The sequence below is a fragment of the Pyxicephalus adspersus genome, chromosome 2, assembly GCF_032062135.1.
Source record: "Pyxicephalus adspersus chromosome 2, UCB_Pads_2.0, whole genome shotgun sequence".
NCBI lineage: Eukaryota > Metazoa > Chordata > Amphibia > Anura > Pyxicephalidae > Pyxicephalus > Pyxicephalus adspersus.
This window is the reverse complement of record NC_092859.1, coordinates 74474481-74492579: the sequence shown is the minus strand read 5'-3', so window position 1 is coordinate 74492579 and position 18099 is coordinate 74474481. Positions and strand designations below refer to the sequence as shown.

General features: G+C 36.4%; 1 protein-coding gene across 2 annotated transcripts in view; it reads right to left on the bottom strand.

The window, feature by feature from the left end:
- Positions 1 to 16935, bottom strand: part of HK3 (hexokinase 3) — a 50666-nt gene extending 33731 nt beyond the window's left edge. The window contains exons 1-2 of one of the 2 annotated variants that reach the window (XM_072401035.1): positions 16854 to 16935; positions 13395 to 13485 (exon numbers count right to left, since the gene is read on the bottom strand). In XM_072401035.1, coding sequence (XP_072257136.1) covers positions 13395 to 13451 — 57 coding nt within the window. In that variant the 5' untranslated portion in view covers positions 13452 to 13485; positions 16854 to 16935. The remainder of the gene's footprint in view (positions 1 to 13394; positions 13486 to 16853) is intronic. The other variant, XM_072401036.1, reaches the window with a different exon arrangement.
- Positions 16936 to 18099: the final 1164 nt, after the last annotated feature.

The window sequence follows — 18099 nt, the reverse complement described above, 5'->3', positions numbered from 1 at the left end:
GGCAGCAGTGTAGGTAGCTGTGTGCAGAAGCCACAAACATTAGTAGTATTAGTGGTGATGGTGTGAACGAAGCCTGAGCAAAGTAATTTGTATTTATTCATCCAACAGACTGCTAATGACTACTGTTGTCTGCTATGGAAGAGGAGAAACTAGGGTGTTATCTGTTTGAGCCCCCCCGTAGATCACATAATACTATGATTATTTTACAGTTGTGAGCATCTGTACGGGGGCCATAGTTCCATTCTCCCCATGTTCCCCATCCTTAAGCAGACACTGGCCCTGACAGAGGATACAATGACAGCCAAAGTCTGTAAACCCTACACCTATTTTTTCATGATCTCCAACTATTTATAGCCTCTCCCACAAACGTTTTTCATTTAATAGCCAATTACTGACTAAAAAACTTTAAAAAGAAAGTTCAAAATTATAATTAGTTACCCACAACATCACTGTGATATTCTTTTTCCATACAATTCATAAAGCTTATGATAATACATGCCCTTTAAAACTCTCTAGTAGCTGTAAGTGAACAAATGCAATCTGCTAATGTTTTTAGCATGGCGACATCAAACCTAGTTTGTCAATGCAGCTAGACTGATGCCTTACACTATATAAAGTGGCAGCCAGGCCCTTAGAGTTCTTCCTATATTGTATACAACGTATGAGACTGACCTTTCTCTCACAGCCTCTGAGCCAGCCAGGCAAATTTATTAGCTTGAGGAAATTTGCATTGGTCCCTTCGCATCAGAAATAAAGCATAAGGGAACGTTCGTATGAAACCAATTTTATGACTTGGAAGTAAAGTACTAAAATTGAGGTGATGAATAATTATAGTTTGGTAACACTCACTTAGAGGTCATTTAGCAATAATGTATGTTACGTTATGACACCTGTAGTCCTTGGTTCAGTGAAAATGGAGTTTATAGATGTAATTCACTTCTAAACAAATATGGTTATAAACAGTAAGGAAATTGTATGAGTAATGTTAAGCTTCTGCTTCCTTGCTGTGATTGTAAATGTATTTACTGTACAGGCAAAATGAGAAAATAAACCATTACTACATTAAGCCGAAAAGTTTCAATGGAGTACAAACAAATTAACTCAGAGATATTAAAGGGCACCTAGCCTCAACCAGCAGTTTTGTCTCGAATAGGAATGTGAAAGGCTATGTGTTAAAATATTTTCTTTTCTCTTTGAGCTTTTAAGAAGGCATTTTGTTTGAACTCTCCCATGAGACATGGGGAGAGAGAAAAGGGCAATAGGTTGGTAGTTGGTAAAGACAGATGCTACTGTTAGTTTTTATTTTAATGCTTTATTGTACAGCTAAGTAAGAGCTTTATTAGGACTCTTTTTATGCCAAATGGCCTATAATGATCTTATCCTAGCCTGAGTATCAGGAAGAATTCATTAGGCATCAGGAAAGTATATTTGGATTTCTAATGGTGCGCACTGACATCAGAGATTATTTGCTGGACTTAGCCATTTTTGGTCAATAGTGGTATTTCTGCAGGACCCCAGGACTTTACCATAGCTGTGGAGGTAGAGCCGTGGAGTTTTTCCTGATGATCACTATCGTTTTCCCACAAAACATGTGGCACCAAGCATATCTGTTATTTTTTCTCTTTATTGGCGCAAGCATGCCTACTTTGCTAATGCAAACATAGGAAGTCTATACAATAAGTACTGTGTTCCCCGAAAATAAGACATACCCATAAAATAAGCCATAGCAGGATTTCTAAGCATTTGCGCAATATAAGCCATACCCCGAAAATAAGACATAGTGATAGGCGTGTCGTTCTGTGCCTGCTGCAAGCTGAGGCATAGAGGGAGGAGAGAAAGTGAATGTAAAAGTCTCCTCAGTGAAGTGAGGAGCAGGATGCTCTGTTTTAGGTATGGTGTGTTCTCAGGGGGAAGAAGTGAAGCGGTGGCTGCCGTTTTACTCAGCACTGTCGGTCTCTCTCCCCCAGCACCAACCAGCAACAGTCTGTGGATCTCTTCCACCCCCCAGAAACACCAGGGGATGTAGAATAAATGAAGATTGTTGTACCATACTTAATAAAAATAAGACATCCCCTGAAAATAAGCCATATTGTGTCTTCGTGAGGAAAAATAAATATAAGACAGTGTCTTATTTTCGGGGAAACACAGGAGATATATAGTTTTGCTCATGAATCAATAACCTGAAGCCAAAACATGCTTTGTGTTTCTTGACCTCTCTATCAAGGGGGAACCCTTTGAAATATCTGCTATATTTAAAGCTCACAGTACTTTAGTGTGGTGATTAGTGAGAAGAATGTCACAGATTGCCAAAAAGATCATTGGTGTCACACAAACTGACCTGAAAGTCACAAACTGCTCATTGCTCAAGGAACCCCTACAAACCTCTGGAGGATTCCTGGTTGAGAAACATCGCTCTGATGTATGCAGGCTGCTTTGGGGAATTTTCATGTATGTGTATGTATATGTATGATATGAAACCCCATTTTGGAAATTATTAGTTGAAAAACATAATATTTCCTCTGGGAGACTGAGGAATTGTCTGAGGAACCATAATTGCAACAATGATTTAAGTTGGCAAATGGTAAAGCCACTATTGACATTTAAGAAGTGGTCTAAACTACAAGAGCTTAAAATGATGTAGGAGTTAAAGTAGAACAGAAGAGGAGGAGACAATCGGGTTGATTTACTAAAAAAAATATAGTCTGTTCACTATCAAAGTGCAGCTCTTCTGACTTCTGTCGCCAAATCGTGTGCAAGCTAAACTCATGTTTTTTTTTTTACAATTTCTTGTACATGATTGGGTTTTCTTAGCAAAGTGATTTTTTACCATATTCACTAAATGTTACTTTTCTTAGCACATGAACTAATAATATTTGCAAATAGAATTTTTATAAATCTTTTGTTCCTTTACTAGTAAAAATTTACTTTGCAAATTGAATATGCTGTACCCCTAATGTTAATCAACTCCAATATACAACTAAATTTACCTACTAAATTTTAGTAGTACCACCTTAGTACAGGTAGTCCCTGAGTTACATATGAGATAGGTCTGTAGGTTTGTTCTTAAGTTGAATTTGTATGTAAGTGGAAAGAGGTACATTATTTAAAAAAAAACAATTAGGACAATTAGGACAGATGTTTATCTCAATATATTATTAGGCAGTGTGGTGTCTTTTTACTGTATAAAATCCTCACTGTGAGTTAATCACAAAAAAAAGCAAAAAAAAAAAAACTTTATGGAGCCTAGACATTCGCTAACTTCTAGAGCAAGATGTGCTTTGAAATGCAAAAAGAAACAACTGCGGAGTTTGTCTTGGTCATTAAAGAGTTACAAGAGGTTGCAGAAGAGCTCAGCCAGCTGTGTTTAGCAAAAGATTTCCTCTGCAAGTCATGCAAACCGCCCCCCTCCCCTCATCCAGCCTCCATCCTGCATACCAGCGTGCAGAGAAGCCTCGTTTGTATCTAGGAGTCATCTGTATGTTGGATGTCCTTAAAGGGGGGGGGATGATGACAACAATGACTTATACATTAATGTTTTAGACTGGCTCAGATATGATTATGGTCTAGTTTACATATATATTTTTTAATGCCTGGAAAAATGTATGAAGAACTTGTCATCCTTACAGATAGGTAAAAAATAATTGGTGACACTTAAACTGACCTGAAAGATCCAAATTGCCCATGGCTCATGAGGTTCACCATGGTTATACAGAACCAAGGTTGAGAAACACTGGGCCTGCTTTTTTAAAGCTCTCCAAGGCTGGACAGGATTCACTTTCATCAGTGAACCTGGGTAATCCTGCAAATCTGGAATAGATTTCTTAAAATCATTTGCTATTTGTTTGCTATGGTTCAATCCTGGACCAGATCCATTCCAGATTTTTTGAATCAGCCAGGTTCACTGATAAAAGTATATCCTCTCCAGCCTTGGAGAGCATTACAAAATATGGCCCAATGTGTTAGAGCAATTTGTGAGGATTTAAGAGTCTGTATAAACTAGGTTTATATCTCATATAATTATTTATGCAATATGATAATGCAGGACTTATGATACACATCAGAACAAGTTGCTTATGTGAGTTTAGGCCTGCTTTAATGCAAGATTTAAGGCATAGCTGCATACATTTTATTTGATTTCAAATAGATCTTAGTATTTGTTTTGTTTTTCCTTTGAATCGGTTCTAGCTGTCTTGGACTGTTCAGTTCAGTTTTACTTTTTTTGCAAGTTCAAATTTCTAATAAAGGAATAGGTTCCATACTGATATTTGCCAGTCTCCACATTAGATGTGAAACATTTCAGTTTGATTCTATTACCCTGTGGTCCAAGATTCGCCCAGCCAGAATAAATGACCTCTACTGATGCATGAAATCATACAAATGAACTGTAAGTGAGGAATGTGAACAACGTAAAGGTAAAGTGTCAAAATTAATACCGGTCTCAACAAGGATCTCCATGAAAGCAGCACTCTGATTGCACATCTTAATAGAAATGATCTTCAGATGATGAAATTAACAAGCAGAAACATGTCATACTGATTTAGGATTTAGGCCATTCTAATTAATGAATGGTACACTTCATAGGCATACAAGTCTAGCAATACTAAGTTGTTACTGTTTATTGCCTGTGGATGGCAGCTTTTTTCTTTCTGGGTTTCAGCACGCTGTAGATTAAAGAGTTGCTGAAACCATTTCTTTTTAAAGTAATGCAGAGAGTATAAATCTCTGACAATATTCTATAATATTGGAAAATGTTTCCATTATTTTATCGTTGTGAACTGCCTTCTTTTATTCTTTGCTAACTTTTTCTAAATTGGACAATGGATAGCAGTAGGTCTGGAACATTATATGGCCCATTTGTTGCATATTGACTGTTTGTTGCCCATGTATTGTATACATTTTGCCATGTTTTGTGTAGACTGACATTTTTTGCATTGAATTGCCACATCATCACTGTTTTGAGGGTCTTTACTTTAAAAAGAAAGCATATCTAAACTCCAAGACAAACATTTTATATCTACAGATTATCAGTCACTTCTTCTGTATTTTCATCTAATGATTGAGCTAGTAACACAATTTCCATCCTGGAGTGACAACACTTATTCACTCCACTGTCAGGGCTCCTATGTTTGAACTCTCTACAGCCCCCTAGAAATTACTCTCGCAGCTTTTGATATTTCTCACAGCAAGATCCATTATACAAGATTGAAAAAATACATAAAAAGTGGAAAGGGAATGGACATAACAGAAAAATTCTAAGAAAGAAATAGGCCAATCCATTTAAGTAAGGGATATTGAAATGTTTCCTTTTTCTGGCAGTATAGTGGCTTTGATTTATGGGCTAGACACGATAAACAGGACCTTGTATGCTAAAACATCAAACTTTATTCCCCCTCGTTCTGTGTCTAATTTGTTTATGTCTTTTGTTATTTATCCTTTTATTGTTTGCTTGCCATTTCCTGTACATTGTGTAGTCTGTATACTGAGCTATTGATGTACTTAATTTACTGAAGATATAGACATCTGCTGTCAGTCAATGTCCTCATTGAATTTTTTCTAAAACATTATATAGTATTTGTAGTAATCCAATGGATTTGATGAAAAGCTTTATGTAAAATATGAAGAATCTTCAGTGAACTCATTGTTGTCCTGTGTGTTTATTTCTTAAGGCTGCACATTATGTTCTATGGAGCTTCAAATGGACCTTTGGGCCACAGATTACCCTCCAGAGATAAAAAAAAGGCATAAGATCATGAGATGGACAAGCAATTCTAATACATTTTAGGGTAAGTTCAGACAAGTTTTTTTCAGGTGGCACCACTACAGTTAACCAGATTTAGCTGCTCCCTACAAATGGCGACCACTGCAACAAATAGGTTTTTTTTATCTTTAGGCGTTTGCTTGTGGTAGCATTGCTGCATAGTTTTTCAGGCGTTAAATGCGTCCGAGAGTGATAATTCACTCCAACACGCTGTGTTTAGAAAAAAGATTTCTTCTGCAAGTCATGCAAACCACCCCTTCCCCTTCAAGCCTCCGTTTGTATCTAAGAGGCGTCCATATGTCTGATGTCCGGGGACTACCTGTACAAGAATTTACTAAAAAATGTACTATTCAGTATTGCCCATTACTGCTCCCATGTACCTTGGCAATCGATTGGCACCTGTAAATGGCAAACAATGCAAACCTAATCCTGATATAAGAATGAGATTATATTTGAATGAGATTTGATAATGGCAGGTTATACATACCAATAAAACATGCATATGGGATGCTTGTTTGAAGTGATAAACACTTTAAGTCACAAACATCATTTCCATTAATTGTCCAGATTTTGTTACACAGTATATAAAGTAAGTAATGCTGATCCAAATACTTTAATGAACTGGACTTTTTTTTATATTAATGGTCAAGCTTGCAACACAATTATTCTTCTAACCTAACATGGTATACTTTGCACTTTTTACAGGAAAGGTTTTCCTAGGTACATTGGTCAGCAGATGGTGCTGTTCTATTAATGCCTGTATTTCATTTTCACCGGCTGATTCAGCCATTTGGAAGCTAATTTCAAGGTAATAAATACATAGCACATAGGTCGCATTCCTAATTTCTCCTACTCAGAAATATTGTTTCTAGTATACAATACAAAGGTATGACATTCTTTTCAGATTGTTTTGTTTACCAGTTCTATCTTCAGCAAAAAAATAATATAAAAACACAGCTGTGCACTTGAAGATGTTAAACTCCTCCATACAAACAATATTGTTTTTGCCAATATGCCCTCACCAGCAAATGCGAACATGAATGCAGGCTCTCAAGCTCCAGCTCTTGAGAATTCATGGTCAAAGTCTCTACATAACAAATACCACATTCAAGATTACTAGGGAAAAATAGTTGGGGGACATCGTGAAGGCAGAACCTAGGTCTCCAAAAATAGGTGAAAACAGATCCCACCATACAGTTTTCGATCTTAAAGCACTCTTACCATACGGCACTAGTATCCTAGGTTTTAAATCTTGACCAGTAAACTATCTTTTTGAAGTTTGTATGCTCTATTCATTTTGGTTTCCTCCAATCATTTACTTTTTTTACCATCCAAAAACATCTCAGAAAGGTAATTGGTTTTACTTTTAGACTATGGTGGGGACATTAGATTGTAAGCTCCTTGTGACATGATTGTGACATGATTATGGACTCTGTAAAAGTGTATAATATGTCCTTGCTATATAAATCTATAGTAATGATTAAAATGAAATATTGGTGATACGCTGGGGCACTTCATCAGCAGAATTTGTTTTTGAGGTATGGATATCTGCCTATGAGATCCAACCTGGAAGCATTGTGAACATGTCTCAATACTTGGGCTAATCTAGTTATACTGCAGTATAGTATATGGAAGAAGCCATTGTTTCCATATTTTGGTACTATACTTTATATTTTACTATGTGTTCTGTACATTGTACATTATGCTAGTTTGTTTCTCCTTTATTTGTTATTTACAACATTGTATATGTTTCTATATTTTATTGTAATATTTATTTACCTCTGCTTGTGTTAGCACCCATAATGGAAACTGCTACTGGTCACAAGTAAAAAAAAAGAAACACTCAGTCTGGGTTACATAACTTCTAGGTTCCTGCATACTAGATTAGCTTTCCTTCTGAGCCAAATCTTGGCGTACCTTATTATGCAAATTTTAAACATTTTGGAATTACCTCACTTGCCCTCACCCAACTTCTGTCCTATTGGCCTATAGTGAGACACAAAAAAGGGTAAGTTAGAAACTGTATTACAGCAGTTTTCTGAAATTTTTATAACCCTAAAAATAGAAAAAAAGAAGTGTAGTCCCTGCTATGGTATATCACAGGTGGTTTACTAACTTTTTAAAGACTTCAGGTACACTTTGCTCTGAGCCAACCTCCATATACTGTATGCATCAATGAATTGTGCTCAACTATTGAAGACTGCTGATCAAATATTCACTTTGATTCTGTTTTTAGATTAAACATTTTAAAAAGCTGTACATCAATGCTATAGGCATAATATATCTAAAACAGAAGTATTTCATGCTCTGTAATTACTTCACTTGTTGATAATTAAAAAAAAAAAGTCAGAAAGTCAAAAAAATAATGTTTAAATTCTTGGACACTGTCCCAGGACAACAGTTCTGTAGACAAATATAGAAATGCCTCTAAATTGTCTTTATCGGTAAGTAGAATGTTCCCGAAAAAAATGTTTGACTAATGCGTAAAATTAGGCTCTATATTAAAGCTTCTAAATCTATTACAACTTTAACGCCTCATGCACACACAACTAATCAAACCACTATGGAGAGAATGACCATCATGAAACATCTTGAGCCACCAGAATTCACTTACTAAGCAATATCATGAGCTATTGATTTTGTAGCATTTAAATGAAAGGGAACAAATGCTCTTACATTATGCTAGAGATGGAGCCCCAGCTGAAAATGCAAAAATGGAAGACCATGCTTAACCTTACACCCTAGATGTACCAGTCACCAGTTTTGTAACAGTTATACATTTTTTGGTAAAAATTATCCTGAGAGGGGTAATTTTTTGAGAGGAAAGACCTAATAAGACAACGTTGGTTAGAAGTAAAACTTTAACAAAATGTTTTCTTTTATTGTGGGGAAAGATTAAAATCTCAGAAGAATTTCATTGCCATATGTAGCCCTGTTGGGTAAATGTCCTCTGACTTTGTGTCCCAATGACTGTCAAATTTAAAATGCATAGACAGACCGTAATTATAGCCCAATTTGGCCAATAAAGGTAAAGCTGTAAAAATGCAGTAAATGTTTCTTGCCCAAGGTGAATCTTCATGATTGTCTCACAGGTAACCCTACTGATATTGTTTGTTATCTACCTAATGTTGTTTATTATGCTGAAAAACAATAAATAAAAACCATGAATGACTGGTAGGTCAATTTGGATGATTTAGTAGGAAGAAAACAGGTCTGTCTGTATACTATCATTTCCAGGTAACAATTTTGAGAATCTGTATAGGACTTTGCACTAGGCTAATGGCTGTGTAAAATAAGGCCAACACTATGAATATCTTTCTAGGGCATATACGTACTCTTTCATGACTGCATGTTATTCCATGATCATTGTACACTTTGACTAACTTTGATTATGTTACCAAAAATCAGCTTCTTAAGTTTACATAAAAATGACCAATTCTTGGCTTACCAATTTTTCCAGCACCAAACTACTAAAAGATACAAAATTTACACCTTTCTGAAAAATTTACGCCAATGGAAACTAAACAAAAGGATAGATAAAGTGCATACACACGTGAACACCTCTTAAAGGAGCCTTTAAGGTCTAAACCAGTGGGTTTTGGTTGTCACGGACCACTAATTTCACGGACTCCGGACCGCGCATGCGGGGGGAGCTGTGTGCCACTCAAATGGAAATACACTTCTCCCATAGTGACATCATGATCCCAGAACCCGCCCACTCTCACATCACAGATCTGAGCCAGCGATGGGAGAGTGGACGGGTTGTGTCCAGAGACATAACCCGCCCACCGCCCTGAGCCTGTGATTGGTACAAGGGACACGGTCCATGGCTCTGACACCAGATCACCAAAGTTTTCTCGCGGACCACCGGTTGGTGACCGCTGGTATACATAATAGCATACCTGACAGGCAGACAGATACATACTATACAGGACAGACAGACTAATACATAGTATACAGCAGTGGTCGCCAACCTTTTGGTTGTCATGGCATGCGCAGGGAGCCGTGTGTCACTCAAAGGGTAAGACACTTCCCTCAGAGTGACGTCATGATGCCAGAACCTGCCCACTCTCCCATCGCAGGCACTGACACAACTCCCACACCTCTCCGAGCCTCCAATCCATACAGAGGACATGGTCCATGGCTCTGGCTGGTGTGCCCCCCAGTAGGGTCCTTCTCCTGACCCCACTGGTGGGCAAATCGGCCAGAGCCACGGACCACCAAAATTGTCTCGCTGGTCTAAACCATAAAACTGCAATAGATAACTTGATTTTGAAGGTGCAGTGACAGCAACATCAATCTTGCTGGCTCCACTACTTACTAATTCACTGATCAACAAGGTCAACAAAGGTATGTAGGAGTTGGACTAACCATTTTATTCAGACATTTTTGCTAAATTCTTGCTCCAGATTTATGATTCACTGAACAGTGAAGACAAGTTCTGATCACAGACCTGGGGCCTGCACCCTTAAAAACAAGTAGTGGTAGCTTCCATTTCTCAGCCTTACCAGGTTCATTTTAAAAAGTAACAGCATGCAGCAATTTAGCATTACCACAACTAAAGAACTTGCTAGATTATTTGGGTTTAATTTGATTCAAAACTGTGTTTTGTTATCATGATGGTACTTTGAGCTTTACATTTCCAGTTAATTTAAAATAATGACTGTCTAAGAAAACAAATGTACTGTATACAGAAACATCCATAATTATATAAATTATATATTTTTACATATTTTATATGTTTTCTGCAGCTTGCTAACAGAAAAACAGTCATGGTAAAATTTTGGGATGTCATCTAAAAATGCTACTTAACTGGCTGTTTTGCTGTCTCCTTTCTGTTGCAAAAATTATGCAAACCAGGAAAAACAGAAAAATCAGGTCTTATCTGCATACTGGTTTGAGCCAAAATATCAAACCATTAAAGAATTAGAACCAACAAAAGAGCTTGAAAAATATCTCAGGGAGGCCCCTGTTTTCCTTGTTCACATTATTCTATTCTGCTACCAAAATAACAAAAAAAACTAAAATACACAATAACAGCCATTATAATCATAATAATAGTCAGAATGTGGTAGCAGTCATACCATCACCCCCACCTTTATATAACATATTCATCACAAACTATAGTATAGAACACACATTCCCCTCTAATAATATAAATAAGTAAGAGAAAAGTTATTAAAAATATGACTAAAAAGCAGTTTTAAGTGATATGGTATTCATGAAAATAAAACACTGTAATTTAGCTGAAAGAATTTTGATCTTCAGGGTTTGACATGTGTACAGCAATACCAATTAGAATATACACTATAGGTCCAGGGTAATTAGTTTAGAATACTGAATGGAGGAGTGTGATTAGTTTAGAATACAAAGTGGCTGGGAAAGTTGATTGGAATACAATAGGCCAAGTTGATAACCATAAACACAGTTCAATAGAGAGCTAATCAGCAAAGAGACTCTGACACATAGCAGATTTAACCACAAGCCCACAGCTTCCAGACTTTTGAGTAAATATAGATGACAGTTTTACAGGCAGACTTTGACCTGATGCACTGGGCCAAGCTTAACATTATCATGTCTAAGGCATCTGAACAGCTCTGGCAGTCTATTTTATGCAAAGTATTATCTATGTTCAGACCTGTGTTAAAAAAACGCTGGGTATACATACTGACTCCAACCGCATCAGGCTAGAATGCTAGCTTTTGCAAATGCCTATTTAGGCTTTTGTGAAGGCTTAAAGACGTTTTTGGAGATTTTTAAAGGCTCCTTTTTTAAGCTTTATTTAAACAGGAAGTTGAGCTGATGACAGTAAAGGGAATCATGTTACTGCTCTTTACTTCCTGTACTCATTCCCAAGGTGTCGGTGGGCAGACATTCTGTGACTTTTGACATTTGACAATGTGACATTTTGAAGAGGGGTTCCAGTTAGCAAATAGCACCCAAACCCTCATTACACCAATCCCTGTCCTGAAAATGCACCTGACTGCCTTTCTAAACACATCGGGGCTACCATTGCACCCAGCCGCCTTACTAACCACATCTCAGCTAGCAATTCACCTGGCTTCTCTTTGCTCTTCATCTAACCTACCAATGCACCTGTCTGCGCTTTGTTCCTCATCTACGCTGCCGATGCACCTGGCTGCCCTTGGAGCAAAACTAGTATATCTGACTCCAAATACTCCTTGCTACCACACCAAAGGACTAAACCTCCATAAAAATCATGACCCACTCCCCCTTTTGTTGATGCTGTGTCCAGTAGGGGGAATATTGGAGCCATTGTTGTCACTCTATAGGGACAGAGGTGTTGTCCTGGTTACTGGAGTCACTTTGCAGACATCAAAAATGTCTTAAAACAGCTAAAAGAAACTCCTAGAAATGTCTGTCTAGATTTTTTTAAGCAGTTGTAATCTCTTTTCACTAAAGTCTGTAGAGACAGCAACCGCTCACAGAAGCTACAAGGAGCCCTGCTGCCTGCGCAATGAACAGCTTTGTTCGTTTTAATTTTATCTATTTTTGCGGGTGTTTTGTAGTGTGAAAAAACGCTACAAAACGTCTGATTTTACTGTAGGTCTATTCAAGCCCTTAGTGACTAGAATGGACTTTTTATGTACGTTCCTCCATTCCTCCCCTATAAATTATTATTATCATATTTTTTTTTGGCACTAACATAATATGCAGCACATCATTAAACTATAAAAGTTTATTTGTAGATTTATTGTTACATTGCCTGTCCCGGTCTGCAATCAGGAACCTACCTACAATTATTTTATAAATTCCACTTTAACACCAGCAATTTACTGTTCATTTTCGTAGAAAATCAAACAGCTTTGCTTCAAACTTTCCAGTTCCTCATTATTGTATGTGCATGCACACTGCAGCCCCATTCGTGCTGTACTCATGGCAGCCATCATAGGTCCTGCAGAGAATAACTCTCCCCATAGAAATGAACAGGGTTGTGGTCTGATGCACACAGGGCAATTTAGCCAAAGGTAAAGTTTCCTTTAAGCTACCCATTCAAACCTAGACTAAACAAAAATCTCATTTCTATACTACAAAACATCAGGTGATGGTGAACAGCGAACACATAGAAAGCCATTATAACTATGATAACTATTCTGTGTTGTGATAAGTCAGCTCTAGAAAGTGTTGGGGTGCCTCCCCTCATGAATCAAGAAAATATGGCACAGTAAGTGAAACCAAATCAAATGTTCAAATTAATAAATATCATGTAACCTTTAAAATATTTTACAATATTTTTTCCTGGCATATACCTAACAGATAAAATACATTTTTGTTCCTTTTAAGGGCAATCATACTTTGCACAATATGTTTTATTCATACAAAACGAAAAATGGTATACTGCAATGTTCTTGGAGTCATGAACAGGACAATACTACTGAATAAGAAACCCAGCCCAACTGGTAGCTGATGTTTGCTACCTACAGCCATGAAACTTACCTACCAATCCTAATCATTGTGACAGGATAAGGAGACAGTCATATTGATAGCTTATATAGAAACACTCTGTAAACATGAAAAGGCAAAAAAAAAACATTTTTCTGCACATTTCTAAGACGCTTCTGTGTTGTAGTGTGTTTTATCTGTACAGAGTGACAGGTGCTGACACTATTCTCACCTCTTCATTGGCAGGATGATGCACGATCCCTGCTGATCCTGTTCCTGGGTTTTCCATTGCTTGATGTTTCTGGTAGAAAGAACAGCAGACTCTAAGCAGGAAAATGATAGCAGAAAAAACAGGAAACCAGAGAATAATATTGGCATAAAGTATCAGACAAATTAAAAAATACAAGAAGAGTCAGTAGAGCACCAATAAATACTGACAATGCAGGATGTGTAATTCTGAAGCTGTCAAATTCTCATAAGTCATAAGCGTTTAAATCGAAACAGCAAAGGGGAAGTGATAAATTACTGTCGTAACTAAGCACTAAAAATGCAATAATGTAACAAGAATTACCAAACAATTATTGAGAAAACTGTTTTATGGCAGCAAGTCATATGAGTAATACGTGCTGGAAAGCAATGATGACCTGATTCAGACCCTTAACCAGATCACCAAATTTGTGTCCACAATGGACACATTCAAATGGGTTACAGTACACAGATGTCATTGTTTGAACACTGATCACAAGAAACCCAAGGAGCACATCTAATAAATGAATTACACAGGAGATCAAACTTTGTTATTTCATAGGTAAATTTGAGGTTGAAGTATGCAGAAATAAAAAGTTTTAAAGGTATCTCCAAAACACACAAATTTACAGTGGTACCTCAGTATAAGTCCGCTTTGGAATAAGTCCAACTTGGTATAAGTCCTGTTTGGACACAAAATATTTTGCTTGGTATACAACCTTTATGCTAGAACTTGTATGGGTCAAAATGAGTCATAACACCGCGCGCTACCCTTATTTACCTCTCTCGGGACAAAGCCACCACTGCCCACGAGGGTCAGTTCGCCAGTTGCTACCATTCGGTGAACAACCTGCGTTAAAACTCTGTGAATTACATAACATCACCTCCTCCTCCCTTCTCAGCACCATCCTAGTAGGAACTCTTCTCAGCAAGGTAAAGTGAGGTTAAATTTTCATTTATTTCATCTAATTGCGTTTGTATTTATGTATTTTAGTATTAGGCATGTTTAAAATATTTCATACAGCCCCATCAATGTATAATATGCCAATAACAATATGATTTTTTTCATGGGAACAGATAAATCATTTTACTTTATTTCTTATAGGAAAAATTTGTTTGGTATAAGTCCAGTTTGGTATAAATCCAAGGATCTGGAACGGATTAAGGACTTATACCAAGGTACCACTGTATAAGTAAAATGCAAGTTCCTTTATTATTATTGCTGAATTAAACAGACAATTTACAAAATACCTAATTAAAAGCAAAAACATCATGTCCTAAAACATTTACCTAGGCTGTAACTGTTTGAGACAAAGTAAAAGGTCATAGCATCAGGGGGTGTAGAATTCAACGGGTTTGATTAAAACTCTCCAAGACTGAAGATAGACTGTCATGCGGGAATCTGATTGACCCAGCAAACCTGGAATGGATTTCCTATTAATCAATTGCTATTAGTAATTTTTTCACCTTTACCAGATCCAATCTGGGTTTGCTCAATCAGCCAGGTTTTCCCATGATAATTTATCTTCTCTAGTCCTGGAAAGCTTTATTAATTAAGCCTAATGTAGTTTTACAACAAAAATCTTGGCACTTTTCACAAAAAAATCATTGCTTCATCAGAAGAGAAGTTGGTACATGGTATGAAATATGGGCACGAAAGGAGGAAGTGATAAAAGTAGATAAATACACCCTGGGAGTGGCAAATGTCCAGGGGCCACAGAGCAACCAGTCTTCTTAATATACCAGCAGAAGAGTTTCTATTTATTGTTCAGCAATTAGTCCCATAGTAAAAGAGATAAAGATGAGACAAACTATAAAAAATGTGCAGCACCTAATGGAAAAGAAAGCTGACCAAGAGGTAAAGTTTCGTCAGGTGCAGTAGACACAGCAAGTGTAGGGAGCTCTCTATTACTATGGGGCTAATTGCTTTTGTATTAAGAATGACTGTTCTGTAACTCCTGGACATATCCAACTGCCAGGGTGTATTTATCTTCTTTCAATATTTCCTCCTTTAATGCGCACACACATTTCATAACTGCTACCAACTCCTCCACTACTTTGTGATAAATTTACAGATACCTGTGTACATTGAATACCATGCCCCCCCTGATGCTATGACCTTGATCTGAAAAAGCATATGTGCACAATAGGTACATGTCTCAAGGCAGGTTTCTGCATTTATTCAATGTATTTTGCAATTTTTCTGTTTTTAATTTAGCGATTTTAGTAAAGGAACATTAAAGTAAAGTTAAACAGGTAAAGTTAAACCTGATCTTTTTTTTCTTTTTTTTACAGTATACCTCTAGATGGATTTCTCAACACTTCCTATGTGGCCAGTAGTTGAAGTGTTGAGTAGGAACTTTTTGTCAGATTTTTATTAATATCTATTTCATAATTGCTTGTGTGGTCAGTAGTGCAGAGGAAAATGACATAAAAACATAACATGGACACAAAACCTAAATGTTAAACCCTTTTCTACTCTACGCAAAAAGAAAAGAAATAAAATACTGAAAAATAATTCTACTTGGTATGAACTACGGTTCATTTTTACATCTTTATATTTGTCTACATTAGAGGGTGCTAAATTCAACAAAAAGGGTACAATGGGAGGTCACTCCCGGTACATTTAGTATATGAAATTGTTAATGCAAGCTGATATGTATGACTGCAACACCTCTCCCCATAAACATTTTTATCTGAATTAGTATATGTATAAAGTCGAAAAGTACTTCAAATAAAATCTAAGATAGTGTATACAATAGTAGAATATGAACTCCTCTGAAGGACAGGTATGACTATAGATCTGAAAACACTTTGCACTAATTTGGTTACATATATATATATATATATATAAATATATATAAATGCTATATAAATACATTGTAGTAATAATAATAATATATAAACACATGATAATAATATATATATTATCTACATTTAAATACTATTAAAAGATTTCATTAATATATGACAGTATATGGATAGGTATACCAGCCATACAATAAAAAAATTAAACTACGTTTATATCATATGTCTCTCATTTTATGAGTGTTATTTTTCCGATCTAAAGCATATATCATTATAAGAAAATACACGTTTGAAAATTTATAAAACAATCGTTGAAAACTGTGGCATAACTACATGGTGTTATACAAAAACAATTCCCATTGTTATAGCTTTCCACTAAATCATGCTAGCATATTGTACATCCTGTTTCATTCCCTGATTTTCCCAGTAGCTGAATTATTGTGTTTTGGAACTGTTGACAAGTAGAAAGTCATGTAATAAGTTCACCCCAGCAGACTGCCTGGCTGTCATCTCTAGCACAGCTTCTGTACTATAACATTTCAAACGGACAGCCTTATGTTTCCTAAAACAGAAATGTGAACACATCATGACATTTATAAGCTATCATGCTACATGAAGATACAGAAAGTATACATACCTACAGTGAAGTGTAAGGAAGGTGTGTACATACCAGGAAAAGACTCCTTCAATAAATACTGCACACCCTCTATAAAGGGTGCCCCCCCCTTACATTATAATCTGATTCTCCTCCCACAGCATGGTATAGTGCCTCTCCTATTCTTGGCACCTTACCTAGGAACCAGTCCAATTATTCAATCTACAGCAAATAGTTTGACGAAGGTTGTAACATCATCTGTTTCAGAGTTGCTAAATCATGATACCTGCAACCTTTGTGGATTTTCTCATTAAACTGTATATTTGCATTTATCTAAAAATGTTGAATGCTGTTCTGTATTCATTAAAAATATAAATTCACATTGTAACTGATTCAAGTACCTGAATCTGACCTTAGGTCACCCCCTGATAACCTCTCTGCAGCAATATTAGAATAGAAGATGTTCCGTTTTCTGAGCCAATAAGATTCTACTGTATGCACATGTGCTGGATTGCAACTTGCTTATAGATGATTTAATCAGCTGCTTTTCATTGTCCAAACACAGGCTAGGGATGTACTGGATGTGTTGTCTGGCAGAGCTGTGTAAATCTAAGCACAAGTGGGGCAATGTTAAAAATCCTAGTAAGTAAAACAACTCCCATGTATGTATTTTACTAGTGCATTTAGTTGTTTCATGTTAATATAATTCATTGTATGTTTTAAATTCAATATCTGATGATGATATCTGCCTTGAATAGCCCATCCTTTGGATTTTTGTATGATTGTACTTTGGATGTGGTAGGATTTCTTATTAAGTATATTTGTATGCTGGGCATTCAATCCTTTGTTTAGTTGATTGCCTAAAGTTTAACTTTAAACTCAGATTTGATGTGTGTTTTTTTTCTTTTTTTAAAGCATATCTCCTACAGTAAATTGGAATTGTTTTTTGTTAATAAAACATATTCAGTGCATCACTACAAAACATCTACATTTCTTCATGTTCTGCCTTCTAAAAAATTCTGCAAATACAATCAGTTGATCTGCCAGTGAGCTCCTAACTTCACTTCCATTCTTTTTTCATGCACATGATTCCTGAATATATTTACTGCATGCTTGTTCCATATCAGTGACTCAAAAATGAGTTCAAAAAGATAGCAGACACATTTTTTTTTAGCAGTTCAGCAAAGATTGCCTTTATGGTTTCCTTTAAGATGATTTTATAATAGTTGCATTTTTTATGAATGTGTTACACCCATACACAAACTGTATAATAATAAAGTATGGCTGG